The sequence below is a fragment of the Sorghum bicolor genome, chromosome 3 (genome assembly GCF_000003195.3).
Source record: "Sorghum bicolor cultivar BTx623 chromosome 3, Sorghum_bicolor_NCBIv3, whole genome shotgun sequence".
NCBI lineage: Eukaryota > Viridiplantae > Streptophyta > Magnoliopsida > Poales > Poaceae > Sorghum > Sorghum bicolor.
Window position 1 is genome coordinate 2,219,490 of NC_012872.2, and position 15,489 is coordinate 2,234,978.

General features: G+C 48.6%; 3 protein-coding genes across 5 annotated transcripts; all 3 read left to right on the forward strand.

Moving 5' to 3' along the window:
- On the forward strand, positions 950-5,423 carry LOC8080504. 3 transcript variants are annotated; one of them, XM_021455648.1, is made up of 5 exons: positions 950-1,381; positions 3,808-3,925; positions 4,053-4,419; positions 4,717-4,961; positions 5,300-5,423. In XM_021455648.1, exons 1-3 carry the CDS (start codon positions 1,053-1,055, stop codon positions 4,254-4,256), a joined length of 651 nt encoding a protein of 216 aa, XP_021311323.1. In that variant the 5' UTR covers positions 950-1,052; the 3' UTR covers positions 4,257-4,419; positions 4,717-4,961; positions 5,300-5,423. The 3 variants fall into 3 exon arrangements, with proteins under 3 accessions (XP_021311323.1, XP_002454980.1, XP_021311324.1); XM_002454935.2 differs by having other exon boundaries at positions 4,717-5,423; XM_021455649.1 differs by having other exon boundaries at positions 4,053-4,410; positions 4,717-5,423.
- On the forward strand, positions 9,325-11,957 carry LOC8080505 (protein BZR1 homolog 2). The gene is made up of 2 exons (XM_002454936.2): positions 9,325-9,832; positions 10,828-11,957. The coding sequence occupies exons 1-2, from the start codon at positions 9,572-9,574 to the stop codon at positions 11,611-11,613; spliced, it is 1,047 nt and encodes a 348-aa protein (XP_002454981.1). The 5' UTR covers positions 9,325-9,571; the 3' UTR covers positions 11,614-11,957.
- On the forward strand, positions 12,856-14,882 carry LOC8080506 (aquaporin NIP1-2). Its single transcript, XM_002454937.2, has 5 exons — positions 12,856-13,496; positions 13,601-13,825; positions 13,933-14,136; positions 14,269-14,330; positions 14,464-14,882. The coding sequence occupies exons 1-5, from the start codon at positions 13,353-13,355 to the stop codon at positions 14,675-14,677; spliced, it is 849 nt and encodes a 282-aa protein (XP_002454982.2). The 5' UTR covers positions 12,856-13,352; the 3' UTR covers positions 14,678-14,882.

Below are 15,489 nucleotides of genomic sequence, written 5' to 3' on the forward strand. Positions count from 1 at the left end.
CTTGCCTTGTGAAATTCACATGGAAATTCTACTGTTATATCAAAGTTTTTTTTTTCATTTTTATACACGTCACACCTAGGATTGGACGTTCAAGAGCGTAGCCATAGATAAGGCCGTGTTTAGCTGGTGTAGGAAAAAAAAATTCGTGACACTGTAGCACTTTTCGTTTGTTTGTGGTAATTATTGGCCAATCATGGACTAACTAGGCTCAAAAGATTCGTCTCGTAAATTTTGGCCAAACTGTGAAATTAGTTTTTATTTTCGTCTATATTTAATACTCCATGCATGCGTCTAAAGATTCGATGTGACGGAGAACTTGAAAAATTTTAGGTATACCCAAACCTAAAATGGGTCTCCAACATAATACCTACAGCCTCCAACTGAGTACCCATACAGAAGACCCATTTTGGGTATCAGGAGAGGCATAACCCAAATTTAGGTATCCTATCTCATCGAGACCTATTTGCAGAGCGTGTTGTCTTTTAGGTTTTGTTATTGAAGAAGACTAAAAATAGGTATGAAACTTTTTACCTATAGCGCTACCTAAAGAACAAATGAGTCTTGTATTTTGGCTAAGCATAGAAGATCCGTCACACACACTGTACACCAACTGCCACGTAGGACGCATAGGGTTTTGACTTTTAACAATTACGACTCCCTCCCTCAGTCTCAAATAGAAATCATTCTCGCTTCTTGAGAAGTTAGATTTTTAAACTTTTACCAATTATATAAAAAAATGTTAATATTTATAAAATATATTTAATATCATTCAATATATCATTAAATATATTATTATAATAAATTTATTTAGAGATATAAATATTATACATAACTTCTAAAAATCTTGTTAAAATTGGACCGATACGCATATCATGACGTCATCTGTTTTTGGTACAGAGAGTACCAATTATTATTTCCTCCTCCGAATACGGTTTCCCCAAAATACGCCTCTTCCAGTTACTTGGCGCCAGTATCCGTTGCCCGTTGCAGTGGTGAGTAGGTGACAGTTCCCCTTCCAGACCCCGAAACTTCGAAGAGCCCTAACTAAACCCATGGCGCTCTCCGCCGCTCGCCGGCTCTCCACCACTACTTCCACCTCCTCCTCGGCCGCAGCCGCCGCGGCGCCGCCGAAGCTCTCCTCGCTGTTCCGCAATCCGAAGCCTCGACCGCGGCCGGACCCCGGCGTCGATGCGCCGCGGCGGGGGCCTAGGCCCAAGCCGAGGCAGCCTTGGGAGGAGGAGGCGGGGGCGCTGCTGCGGCGGCTCCACGAGGGGGGCTATCTCCCGGGGCCCGACCTCTCTTCGGCGCCGCACGCCGCCTCCCCCGACTCCGTCAAGACCGCCGCCGAGCGGTTCGGGCACGACCACCAGCCCGTCGCCAAGTGAGCCTCACCACCGACCCTCTTTGCTCCTGCGCTTATTGTTTCAATGGGTTTTTATATAAATTTGAAATCATTGGGCACTGAATGTATCGTTTTACACGCATAGATTTGAAATCATTGGCACTGAATGTATCTCACGAGCTATCTAGTGTTTCTTCTAGTATTCCAAGTCGATACTTGTTGGTTATGAATCAGTGATGAGGATGAGATGAGATTTTAAATTTTCGCACCCCATTCCTGCAATCAATAGGGGTCATGTTGTGCAATGGGAATGTGCGAAGTGGATTAGTTGCAAGTATCGAATTGTTGCTCAGTGTTAGCACTTAGTAGATGCTTCAAATTGCAAGGAACTAGACTATCCATTTAATAAGATGTAATTAAATAACCTGATTGAATGAGAAATTTGCTCATATGTTGTTTTCAGATACTTCCTAAATGCTTCAAAGTAAACCCTTGCAATTTGTCTCCTCGAGGACATTATTGTTTCAAAGGTATTCTTTCACAATTCGGTTAGTTCCAGACCTGATGCAAGTAACTGGGATTGGAAAGTTAACATGTTCTGTTCATGTGGATTGTGAAACCGGGGAGAATTTCTTGAAATGTTGTGTTGATTTGGTCAGCAATGTTAGAATAGCACATTCACCGTGTTGGTTAATTCCACCGCCTTGGGAAGTAGCTGCTCTTACATTTTACACGCATAGATTTGAATTCAAAAGCTTAGTGTATCTCCTGAGTTCTTGTGTTTCTTCCAGTGTGTTGGTTATGCATTGATGATGGGGATGAGATGAGGGTTTTTTTCCCCCAAAGTCCTACACCACATTTAAACAATCAACGGGGTTATGTTGTCATTGAATGTGCTGAGTGGATTAGTTGTAAGTGTCGACTTGTTGCTCTGGATACATCTCTGTAAGCATTAGCCGATGCTTCATATTGCAAGCAATAGATTAAGCATATAATCCAATGCAATTAAATAGCCGAATCAAAAGTGAAATTTGCTCATATGTTGTTTTCAAATACTTCCTACATGCTTCTAGGTAAAGCCCTTGCAATCTGGTAAAGCCCTTGCAATCTGTGTCCTGGAAGACATTCATGTTTCTTCTTTTCAAACTGATTACACTTCTTAGTTCAATCCATCTCTCTCAAGCTTTATGGTATTTGTATTTCACGCGATAAACTGTTGAGCAAATTATTTGCAGTGCATCAATATTATATAAACCACCTCATTGAATTTACCTTCCTCTGGATCCTGCCAATTAATGATTCTTGGGGTAAAACAGATCTCGGTAAATGATAAGACCCTACCTTTGAGTTAAATCCTTGCACAAGTATTTAAATTCTGCAATATTACTGCTCAAATTTTTGTAGTTACCAGGGTATGGATAGCTGTTTTGCTTTGTATGAATTTACTAATTTCTATTAGTAAAAGTGAAAAAGAAAGCAAGTTGTAGAGCAATTGCTTGTCAGTTGTCACTAAATCTGTCTGCTGTTGAACATGGGTATCCTGGAGGACATTTGTGTTTCATCTTCATAAAACATATCACATTTGTTTGTTCCATCCATGTGGTTTGAGCTTTAATATATTTGTATTTGATGGGATAAATTGTTAAGCAAACTATTTGCAATCATCAATACTATAAAAAACCGTCTTATTAAATTTACCGTCTTCTGGATGATGCCAAGTCATGATTCTGGGGAAAACAGATCTTGGTAATGGATAATGCCCACCTTCAGTTTGAATCCTTGGATAAGGTGTTTTTTTTTTTTTTGATTGAGCCCAACATATATAAAATAAACATAGAGGTTCAGAGGAAACTTACAAGATGGAAATCTAACCAGATAAGTATTAAGAATCCTGCAATGTTACTGGTCTGGATTTTGTAGTTAACGTGGTATGTAAGTGTTTCTTTTGTATGAACGTAACAAATTCTATTAGCTAAAGTGAAAGAGAAAGGAAGTCACAGAACTATCGTGTCACCAAATCTGTCTTCTATTGAACATTTTTATCCTGGATTCTGGAAGACGTTCATGTTTCTTCATAAAACTGATTATTACACTTCTTAGTGCCATGTGGTTGAAGCTTTAATATATTTGTATTGTACAGGATGAATTATTAAGCAAATTATTTATGATACATCACTATTATATAAACTGGTTCATTGAATCTATGATCCTTTGGATACTGCCAAGTCATGATTCTTGGGGCAAAACAGATCTTGGTAAATAATAAATCTCCATCTAAGATTTGAAAAGTTGCATAAGGGTTGAGGTTCTGTAATGTGACTGACCAGGTTTTTGTAGCTGGCTATGGGTTCATATAATATAAACATATTATTTTCAATCAGCTAAAGTGAAAAAGAAAGGAAATCTCAAAACTGTTGCTTGTCACTAAATATGTCTGCTATTGAATATTTCTCTATTGCTGGCAGATGGCTGTCAGGGAGTGATTTGAAGAAGGTTGCCTTGTTTGGGTGTCCCACTGTTGAGCGAAGAACGGTTTTCGCATCAAAAAGATTAAGAGTGTTCTTCAACCTCCAGGAAGACAAAGTAAGTTTACATAGTTGCATGGTGGGGTAGTTGTCTTCAGTCTTAACACATAATATTAGGAGAGAAGGATAAAAGGCGCTCTTAACATATGGTCAAGGCTAACTTTTTAATATTGTCCCCATTTCAGATATGCAGCTCTTGTAAACTGAGAAGTTCGTGCAAGTTTGTGAACCAGGAAGTGGTTAGGCATAATAAAGTGATTCTATCAGATACAATGAGAATTATTTCTTTGTTTGTACTGGATGCTTGCGCGCAGCAACTCCAGGTTACTGCTGAGTTAAAAGCCAGCGTCTGCAAGCTGCTGAAGGATACCATAAATCTTAGCAGTTAATTGCTGAACATCCAGAGCAGAACTCTGCAGTTTTATTTATTTATTTATTTATTTATTTTTAGTCCTAGTTGTAATAGAGTGCTGTCAGCATTTATTTGGAGGAAATAGCCAAGGCCCATGTTTGACGCTGATATCGCAATCGCTCCCTGTCAAGGTTAGAGTGGTGAGCCCCAGTGATTTTTTTTCTACTGATTCATGTTTTCTTTTGTGCAACTATAGGAAGACTAAGTATAGAGGATGTAGAAACAGCATAAGCCAAATTTCAACATAAGTTGCATGTCGCCCTGTAGCCTTTTCTTATTCATACACTGTAGTACTGTTATTGTTCCCTGCCTCCATCTCGTCCAACTTTCATAAATTCAGGTTCGATCAAACAAATAAGAGATACATACAGCACTTTAACCTTGAGCTTTTATTTATTACATGGCACTAAACTGTCCTTTTTGGTTTGTTTTGGCAGCGCTATGAAGCGGTGAGATCTCACATCAGTTCGTTGGCATCTGGCCTCCGGATTCTGAGGACTTGAGGAGTGAACACTGAAGACAACTAATAACATCCAGCTGTAAGAGCCCTATTGAGAGGGGCCCTTGGTGGGTGGCGGCTAGGGTTTGGGAAGAGAGGAGAGGGAGGTGGCTCAGAGACAGAGAGGACAGAGGAGAGGGAGACGCTAGGAGAGGGTCGGAGTCGGCAGGGAGAGACAGAGAGGTATGGGAAGGGGTAATTTTTCTTCTATTGCTTAATTAGATTGATCACATCATTCTTGCATATATAGTTCCTATTGGACTATCCCAAGCAACTACGGGAGATCCTTGTAGATTGGATTACATAACAAACCATACTCTAATATGGTAAACCTCCTAACCTAATCCCTTCCGAGCCGGCTAGCGCCCCTACTTGGGCTTCCCTAGTCCCGTTAGCTCTAGGTTAGGGGCCTCTCATTAGACGAATGGCACCATCAATCCTGGATAAGCATCAGGTCTCATGTTTGCTTGATGTCCCGACAACCTCGCTATATCTGCATTGAATTGCCTAACGATGTACAGGAACTGTGGACGTTGACGGCGACCTCAAGATGGAACAATTTGATGACATTATCACATAATAGTTCATTCCCCTTGGGACATGATGATAAGCACGTTTGTCAAGTTCCTTGTCCCTGAAGCATCACATGTTTGACCACAATTGTTTATCGATGATAATTCTTGTTTAATAAGGTTACTTGATAATTATTGCTTAAGGTTACTTGCTGCTGGAAGTCATCGTGCCAATTTCAGTGGTTCGGTGACTTTACACGACGTAAGAAACGAAAGGGATACTAGTAGTATCCTGTATCCTAGTATCTGACGTGACTTGTTCTTCATTTTCTTCTATATATACTAATAGTAGGAGTGAGTATTAGGACCCCCTTTGGTCCAGAAATCATGTAGAGCAGGAGTTTTATAGAAACCAGTTTAATTTTACACAAGCTTGGGCCTTTAACGCCCCCGTGACCGTGGGTTATGGTATCTCAAGGAAGTTCCAACATGGATATGATGCTGGATCCTACTAGTGTTCGTGTCAGGAATGGAGAAGTGAGTGATTGATTGGCACGCGCCAATGCAGAGGCATATTCCCATGAAAGCTTGCTGTACTGCAGGGTTAAAAGGTTCAGTGTTTCACCAATCAGCACCGGGGGTCATCGAGCATCACACACTGCATCAGCCTGATCTCCACGTGACGTTGTTTACCTATCTGCCGGTACTACGACACAAACCCGGCCATTAATCTTTAACTACGGTAGGAGCATGAGTGTGGTGTCACGATCTGTATTAGTTATACTCCCTTGACGTTTGTTTCTTTGTTTATAATAAAAACTGTCACTGCCAGTATCTGTGATCTGTAATGAAACTACTACTACTACTACTAGTGCTAGTAAAAACACTTTTGTTAGCCGGCAGGCAATGCGTGTCTGGGTGAGGTGAGCGATTATTATATGGCCTTGTTTAGTTTCCAAAAAATTTTGCAAAATTTTTCAGATTCTCCGTCACATCGAATCTTTAGACACATGTATGGAGTATTAAACATAGATGAAAATAAAAACTAATTACACAGTTTGGTCGAAATTGACGAGACGAATCTTTTGAGCCTAGTTAGTCCATGATTGGACAATTTTTGTCAAATACAAACGAAATTGCTATAGTGTCAATTTTGCAAAAAATTTTGCAACTAAACAAGGCCTATCTGGGAGCACCGCCGTCCGCGTGCTCCAGCTGCTCCAATTGGCATTGAGCCCCCAGCCAGCCTCGTGTCGTATCGTATTGTACGTACCCCTAGCAACTGGTCAATATACTACACTAGGAAAGTTTGACGCCCTTTCCCAGGCTAATGCGCCGTCACTTTCTAGGCCTTGTTTATTTCCAAAAATTTTTGCAAAATATGAATACTAGTATTTTCGTTTGTATTTGACAAATATTGACCAATCATAGACTAACTAGGTTCAAAAGATTCGTCTCGTCAATTTCGACCAAACTGTGCAATTAGTTTTTATTTTCGTCTATATTTAATACTCCATGCATGCGTCTAAAAATTTGATACGACGGGAAATCTGAAAATTTTTGCAAAACTTTTTGGAAAGTAAACAAGGCCCTAGTTTTTTTTTCTACCACCCCCCTCCTTTTTTTTTCTCCCCTCGTGGATGCTTTTCACACTCCATTTCGCTCGTGTCGTATGGTATGGTATGCATGGGGTTGGCTTGGCTGCTGGCTCGTTCAACCTGAAGAAAAGAGTCCACACTTGGCCTTGTTTAGTTCCCAAAAAATTTTGCAAAATTTTTCAGATTTCTCGTCACATCAAATCATTATATGCATGCATGGAGTATTAAATATAGGTGAAAATAAAAACTAATTGCACAGTTTGGTTGAAATTGACGAGACGAATCTTTTGAGCCTAGTTAGTCTATAATTGGACAATTTTTATCAAATACAAACGAAAATGCTACAGTATCGATTTTGCAAAATTTTTTGGAACTAAACAAGGCCTAGCGCACTGGGAGTGGTCGGAACGGAGATTGCTCGGCGTGGCATGGCAATGAGCGCGACGTCAGGTCCAACGGGGTATCACTGACTGACTGACTGAGGTCTCGTTGGGATCAGAATTTTTTTTTAGATTTTTACACGATATTACTTTCGTTTTTATTTGATAAATATTTTTTAATTATGAAGTAATTAGATTTAAAATATTCGTCTCGTGATTTATAAATAAATTATATAACTATTTTTATTTATATTTAATGCTACGGGTCTCAGCTCCTCCGTATACACGGTACCAGCGTTCCCATTTGGTGATCCGTTCCCCGAGGTGGCGCAAGCGGGTGGCATGCTGTGTCTGCATCGGTCAGTGCGCTGCGCACTGTCACTGTGGACTCTGGTCGAGAGAGAGAGAGCATCTAGGGCCGCTGGCCGCAGCAGGCGTGACACAAATGATTCCACAACAATGGCCGGGTGGGTCAGTGGCAGTGCCGCAGGGGGGTAGGGTTGGCCACAGGAGGAAGGGATGAGGATGAGGACGGACGAGGATGAGCCCGAGAGGACGACGTGGGACCCCCCAGGTTTCCGTGATCACGTGGTGGCAGCACGTTGGCTGCCTGCTGCCGCCGCGGCGTCCGCCTTGGCTTTGGCTCCGTGCGCCGGCCTGAACCCATGCGACGGGGGACGCGGCCCCCTCCCCGCGCGCTCACGTGCATGCTGCTGCGCGCTGCGACCCAGGCAGCAGTCCCCCCGGCCCCGGCTCCGCGTTTGTCCCCTCCTGCCGTGGCGTCAGTCGTCACCCACCCTGTGGGTCCCGCTCCACGCTGACGAGATACTACTACCAACAGCGCCGCGCTGTTCCGCGGCAAGGGCACAGTGCGCGTGCGTGCCTACTGTACGACGGATCTACTACGGCCCCACCACCAAGCGGACGTAGTACACGTACAGTACCAACACCACTCTCTAGCACCGCCGGGTGCATGCTCTGGCATGTGCAAGGTCCATTTTCACCTCCTACTGCTAGGGTACCTCCGTGCGAGAAAGAAAATATAAGGCACACGTTTCTGCTGGGTGCCCGAGTCAAGCTCAGATTGTCAAAAAAAAAAAAAGAGAGAAAAGCTCAGAGATTTTAAGATTTTGTTTTCGATCTATTGGGATTATTATAAATACCGCCACGACTGAGCTTTATGGACATTCCACGTTGCGCTGGGTGCGCGTACAAGAAATCGCCTCCCGCGCCGCACACGCCGGTCTAGACGCGAGACCCTGCTACGCCCCCGTTCCCACACGGGCCGTCCCTGCTCGTCGGGACCCGCCCAACCCCCACGTGTCGACCGCCAGAGGGGGCCTCAACGTCCTCGCGCTCCGTGCAGTCCAGTGTCCACTGTCCAGCACCGGCTCCCCCGCGTTCGCTGTTCAGGCGTGCGGCCGCCGCTGCCTGCCCCGCCCCGCCCTCCCCGGCTCCCCGCACGCCGAGACGAGCCTAAAATACGACGCTGGGGACCGAGGGAGAGGGAAGAAAAGAGACGAAAATACTACAGGCGTGATCCGTAAAAGCGAACGGTGGGCCCGCTCACGTGTCCCCCTCCTTCGTCCTTCCCGCGGTGGGCCACCTCGGTCGTACTACTACAGCCCCCCCCCCACCCCACGCCGTGCGGCCCCCTCCGGCCGCCATGTGGGCCCCACGTCCCACTGGCGCCCACGTGCAGCGCCGCTCGACGTGGACCGAGCCGCGCCGGGCGGGCCGCGCGCGGCGGAGACACGCTTCGTGGCCTGCCGCTGTCTGGTAGTAGTAGGGCCGTTTCCCCATTCTGCCCCCGCCGGACCCTGTTCCGGAGGGCATCGCTTCAGGCGCACGCCTACCGTTACCGCGCCCTCTCTCTTTCTCTCCTCCGCACCGCACGGGCCGCGCACGACCACGCGCGCTGGCACTGGCACTGGCACTGGCAGTGGCATCCGCGGAAATACATGCGGAACTCGAGGGGCCTTGTCGTCTGCCTCTCCACGGGCCGGACGGACCCGAGAGCCTTTCAAGGCTCACGCCACTGCTCCCCTCACCCCCAGTCCCTTCCACCCACCCAACCCCGTCTCCTCCCTCGCTCGCCTCGCCTCGCCTCGCCTCGCGCGGCGTGTTGCCTTTTTCCGTGTGATCTCTTCTCGCCTCACGCTTCTCCCCCCTCGCTCGCTCTCTCCTCAGCACCCAGACGAGCGCGCGCGGCGACCCTGGTCCTGGTCCGGCAGGTCTCCCGTCCCCTCGTCCTCCCTCCGCGAGCGGAGCCGAGCTGAGCGGGGGCTCGCGCGGGGCGTGACATGGCGAGTGGTGGCGGCGGGGGCGCGGGCGGGGGCCTGGGCGCCGCGGGCGCGGGTGGACGGATGCCCACGTGGAGGGAGCGCGAGAACAACAAGCGCCGGGAGCGCCGCCGCCGCGCGATCGCCGCTAAGATCTTCGCGGGCCTCCGCGCGCACGGCGGGTACAAGCTGCCCAAGCACTGCGACAACAACGAGGTGCTCAAGGCGCTCTGCAACGAGGCCGGGTGGGTCGTCGAGCCCGACGGCACCACCTACCGCAAGGTATGAAGCTGCCGCTGCTCCTTTTCCCCACCCGGCTCGCCGCGCCGGCAGATCTCGTCTCTCCCCCGTCTTCCCCGCAGTCCCCAAGCCACAGTCCCCCGCCGATTCGCGACCTCTCCGTCTCGATCCCGCCAAATACTCCGTCGATCCCGAAGCGTGCGCCGTGGGTTGTTGGTACCTGCTGTACGGTGGTGTGAACTGTGTGTAGCTAGCTAGCTGTTCGTTTTTTCTCCATTTTTTTGGGTGGGTGGGTGGGTGTTGCACGTGGACGATAGGCAAAAGGTACGGGATGCCAGTCTGGACCGCGCACGGGTGGTGTGATTGACGCGTTCGTGGAGAATCCCCTTCGCGTAGCTGCAAATTTTGCCGGAGATGAGATGATTCTCCATGGATTGGAGATGTGTCTGGCATCCAGTTCTGTTACTGCTCCGACCCTGCAGCGCTGCTGTTACAGCATTTTGCTGTTGGTCCTGCAGCCCTGTTTCGGTACCGAATCGGTTGATTGGTTGTTGGTGTTGCTCTTGCATTGATATGCACCTATATAATCAATTATATGCAAGAACAAGTTGCCATTGCCCGCTCCATGCCTCCATTGCTTTAAATTAGTACCTCACAAGTCATGTCGCTACTCACTAGGTTGTTGTGTCGTGTGTGGACTGTCCTGAGGCATAATGTGGAGCATCTCTTCCAGCTAAAAGGATACTGGAAAATATGATTTGCAGTGTGAGCCTTGCACAAGCTGTTGCACGTGTGATCGTTAACTGAACTGTTTTGGGTACTACTACTTAATTATAGATAGCATTTGCCATTCTTAACTATGTTGTTCTGACTTACAGATTAAGGTCTTTTTGGTTCCCATATTACGCAATGGACATAGCTGATGATAACAGATTCAAGTATTTCTGCTAATAGTTCTGGGAGATTGGTGCTGTTGTTTGCTATTGGAATGGTTCTAGTGACATTACAACTAATCATGTCTCCCTTTTCTCCCACAGGGAAGCAAGCCCATGGAACGCATGGATCATATCGGTTGCTCCGTGTCACCAAGCCCATGTTCATCATACCAAGTCAGTCCACGAGCATCATACAATGCAAGCCCTACTTCCTCCTCATTCCCCAGTGGTGCATCTTCCCCTTTCCTCCCTCCCAACGAAATGGTCAATGGTGGTATCGACGGCAATCCAATCCTACCATGGCTTAAGACATTCTCCAACGGTACTCCATCAAAGAAACACCCGCTTCTCCCACCACTGTTGATCCACGGTGGCTCAATCAGTGCTCCAGTAACCCCTCCTCTAAGCTCACCGTCAGCCCGAACACCTCGGATGAAGACAGACTGGGACGAAGCAACCATCCAGCCTCCATGGCATGGTGCAAACAGCCCCACAATAGTGAACTCCACGCCGCCCAGCCCTGGGCGGTCCATTGCTCCAGACCCTGCATGGCTTGCTGGTATCCAAATCTCATCGACCAGTCCAAATTCCCCGACATTCAGCCTCGTGTCCACCAATCCGTTCAGCGTCTTCAAAGAGTCTATCCCGGTCGGCAATTCGTCGTCAAGGATGTGCACGCCAGGGCAGAGCGGTACCTGCTCCCCTGCGATCCCAGGCATGCTCCAACACTCAGACGTTCACATGATGGACGCGGTCTCCGACGAGTTTGCGTTTGGGAGCAGCACGAATGGCGCTCAGCAGGCTGCTGGGCTAGTCAGGGCGTGGGAAGGCGAGCGGATCCATGAAGACTCTGGATCAGACGACCTCGAGCTTACGCTGAAGCTCTAGAGCAGGCCGGGTGGGCGCTGATGCTTAACATCGCTAACATGAGGAATTGCTGCTGTTGTTTTTAGTGTACTTGTTATTGTTTAGTTCCTGATGATGGAGGCCTATCATATGGCTCCAGGATAGATTCACTTGTGTTGATGATAATTGTGGTGTTATTTATGCTTGGAGAGAGCGCAGTAGAGGTGAAAGACTTGATAGGTTCGGGGCAAAATTAGCTCAAAATGTAGCCCGGAGCCGCATTCAGCTAACTGACGGTCTCAAGTTGGCTGTTGCATACTGTGCTGTTGTTGTGACAACTGTAAATTAATGTCAGAAAATCATTCAGAAATGATCTGGGAATGTTTTATAAGCCCAGCGGGGGCATTTTTGTTTCTGCCACTGCACTGCGCCACAGCCGCCGTTGCCACGCTTGTCGCACGCACGCGCACGGGAACACCCCGCCGGAGTTTTGCCGTGGTCAGCGGGTGACGGTGCTGGCGGTGCGTGCCGCGACGACCCCGCTGATGTCGACGGAACGGCGCCGCGTGCCGTGTGGTTGCCCAACAGGGACGCCGGGCGCTTCCGCCTGTCGGCCGGCGCCGGGGCGGAGACTCACCGGGTGTCCCCGATCTGCCCCCTCTCCTGCCTGCCTGACTATTCCCGCTGGTGCGGTGCGTTCGCCATCGGCCCGTCGCTGCCTGGATTAACTGAACCGATGGTACCGGTTCAGCGATTGCTTGCTTGATCGCGGATTTCCCACTTCCCCGTTTCCCCCGGACTTCCGGCCTCTCGTGCGGGCGCGGCCGGACCCGGTCGACGCGTTCACGGCCGCGCAAGTCCACTGTCCATCACACGCGCTCGCTCGGTGGCGTTGTCATGTCGAGGACCAAGTGGCGGCCTCGCGGGATCAGCTGAGCTGATAGTGACACTTACGTGCCGCTGTGCTGCTGGTAAAAGGTAAACGATCGGATCACGCGCTGTTACACACGACATGACACCACGGATTTGCTGTGATTTGTTTGACCCGATCAAATGCACGTAGTACGTCGTGATAGCTAGCTCTAGCTGCCCCGGTCACCAACTGAGGGAGAGTTGGTTGCCAAACTTGCGCGGGAATTCAGCCGGCCGTGTGCGAGTGAGCAAGCCTGCTTGCTGTTTTGGCTAGACAGGTGAGAGCGACGTGCACGCGTGGTGATGCTGGCCTAAACCCCCTTCTTTTTGGTTTATTTATTAAAAGAAAAGATTCTGGTCCAGACTTGCGGTGCACCACGAGCATCTCCGGGGAACTCGTACCCTTGCACGTTATTAGTTTACTCTGGCTGCCCAAAGCACAGCACGTTATTGAGTGACGACACGTCAGAATCAGAAGGGATCTGGGCATCTGGCACTCTGACTGACGAGGCTTGGGCAGTGATATCATGCAGGCTGAATGAAACTCTCAAAATATTTGGCCTGGGAGAGCTCAGTTAGGTGAGAAAAAACGGTACTAGTACATTACGCGAATCCTACTGTCAAGTAATAAACAATTGGAGTATATGCCCAGTGAGTTCGGTGGTCTCATTTTGGGCACACGATACAGAATTACAGACAGACAGAGAGTAGGTGGTCAGTCCGAGAAGATTTCGTGCGTGTTAGCAGGCGTGCAGCCGTGCACCGCCATGCTGCGATTAAAAACTAGCACTAGTTGTACTTAGCCTGTGTGGTACTAGTAAAAGGTCTGGAATAAAAGGGCGACGGATGCCGGCGAGGTAGGGGAGGAGATGTCAGGGAGAGCGAGCGCCGCCGCCGGGGCCATGGAAGAAGGGCAGGCGGGGTATCAGAGCTCAGAAGATGGAAGCCATGGCAGTGGCAGTGCCAGCAACAGATGCAACGACGACATGATCTCCGTGCAGTTCATGCAGAAGGTACAGTTGCTTGCTAATTGGATCGATACAAATTTGACCCACGCTGCAGTGCATGGGTGCGTACGTGGAATGAACGAACGAATGAATTGATGAAATTGAAGCAGATTATCGCGGAGGTGCTGGGCACCTACTTCATGATCTTCGCGGGCTGTGGCTCCGTGGTGGTGAACCTGAGCACCAACGGCACGGTGACATTCCCGGGCATCTGCGCCGTGTGGGGCCTGGTCGTCATGGTGCTTGTCTACTCCGTCGGCCACATCTCCGGCGCGCACTTCAACCCCGCCGTCACCGTCGCCTTCGCCACGTGTGGACGCTTCCCCTGGAAGCAGGTCAGTGCATCTGAAATTCTGAATGGAACCACTGCACCAGTTTCAGACTAGAACAAACAAATCCGGCCGGCATGCTCTAATGCTCTGCTTCTGCGTGCATAATGCAGGTGCCGTCGTACGCGGTGGCCCAGGTGCTGGGATCCACGCTGGCCAGCCTGACGCTGCGCGTGGTGTTCGGCGGTGCCACGGCGCACGAGCACTTCTTCGGGACGGCGCCGTCGGGGACGGTGGCGCAGGCGGTGGTGCTGGAGTTCGTCATCTCCTTCTACCTCATGTTCGTCGTCTCCGGCGTCGCCACCGACAACAGAGCGGTAACCAAGAATTAATCATCACCGATCTGATGTGCCAGTCGTCTAGCTAGCTAGGACAGCTCGCTGTCGCTGGGCAGTGTGTGTGTGTTTGTGTGGGAAGCAGCTGACGCTTCTGCGCTCGTGTTGACGCAGATCGGTGAACTCGCTGGGCTCGCCGTCGGCGCCACCGTGCTGCTCAACGTGCTCGTCGCCGGGTACGCACGCACGCACGCACGCAGCCGCGGGATTGCCTCCAAAATTCATTCATTAATTAATTCATAATCGAAACTCACAGAACTGATTGAGCTGCGCCCATGTTCTTAGCTGAGTTTTTTATTTGGTCCGCAGGCCCATCACAGGGGCATCGATGAACCCGGCGCGGACCTTGGGCCCGGCGATCGTGGCAGGCCGGTACAGAAGCATCTGGGTGTACATGGTTGGGCCGGTGTGCGGGACAGTGACGGGCGCGTGGGCCTACAACTTGGTCCGCTTCACCGACAAGCCGCTGCGCGAGATCACCAAGAGCGGCTCGTTCCTCAGGGCCACGGGCCGTACCAGCTAACAGACACTCCTCGCTGGACGCTAGCCGGCTATTATTATGTTTCAAACGAGTATGCTGCTGCTACAAGTACCCAAAGCTACGAACTACGTATGTGGTTGGTACTTTGTTGTACTCTTAATATTTCAATCTACTTTCCAAATTTCTTGTGAGCGAAAAGGTATCCATAACTCATACGTCTTGGTTAATTTGTTAGCTTAAATTGTTATCTGAGGGTAAACCTGAGTTGATTAGATTTTCTTGTGTGGATGAACACGGGCACTCGTACTCTCCTAGATTTATTCAAGGAGTAAAGAATGCTAATCATTTAACGGTAGATGGCTATGCGGCTATGATAACTCACTAATCTTGAGACGTAATAACTCAATCCCACGAAACTCATGTCACCATTGACAAATAAGAAGTGATGTGCGTACCACATGTAAACCGTTGCTATTTCCAAGTGGAAAGTAACCGGATTTTTCTGTGACTCATCACTTTTTTGGGTCATATGTTTGAAATGCAGAAATTTCATAAGACTATCATAGGGATCTCACAGGAATCAATTCAATTTCAAATATAAAAAAAATGCAGAAATAGAAAAAAAATCCCATGTGCCAAACATGCCCTAAGGTTAGCAAGGCCTTGGATGACCAACTATATATATACCATGACAGCCGACAAGCTTTGTTGTCTCCCGCGCGCGTCACTATTGTTTACACCTTTGACTTGGCATTAATTAGCAATGTGTTTGACTTTAACAAATTAAGGGGGCGTTTGGATCCTTCACCAGACCACATCTTGCCTTGCTAGGTGGGAATCAATGGATGAGATAC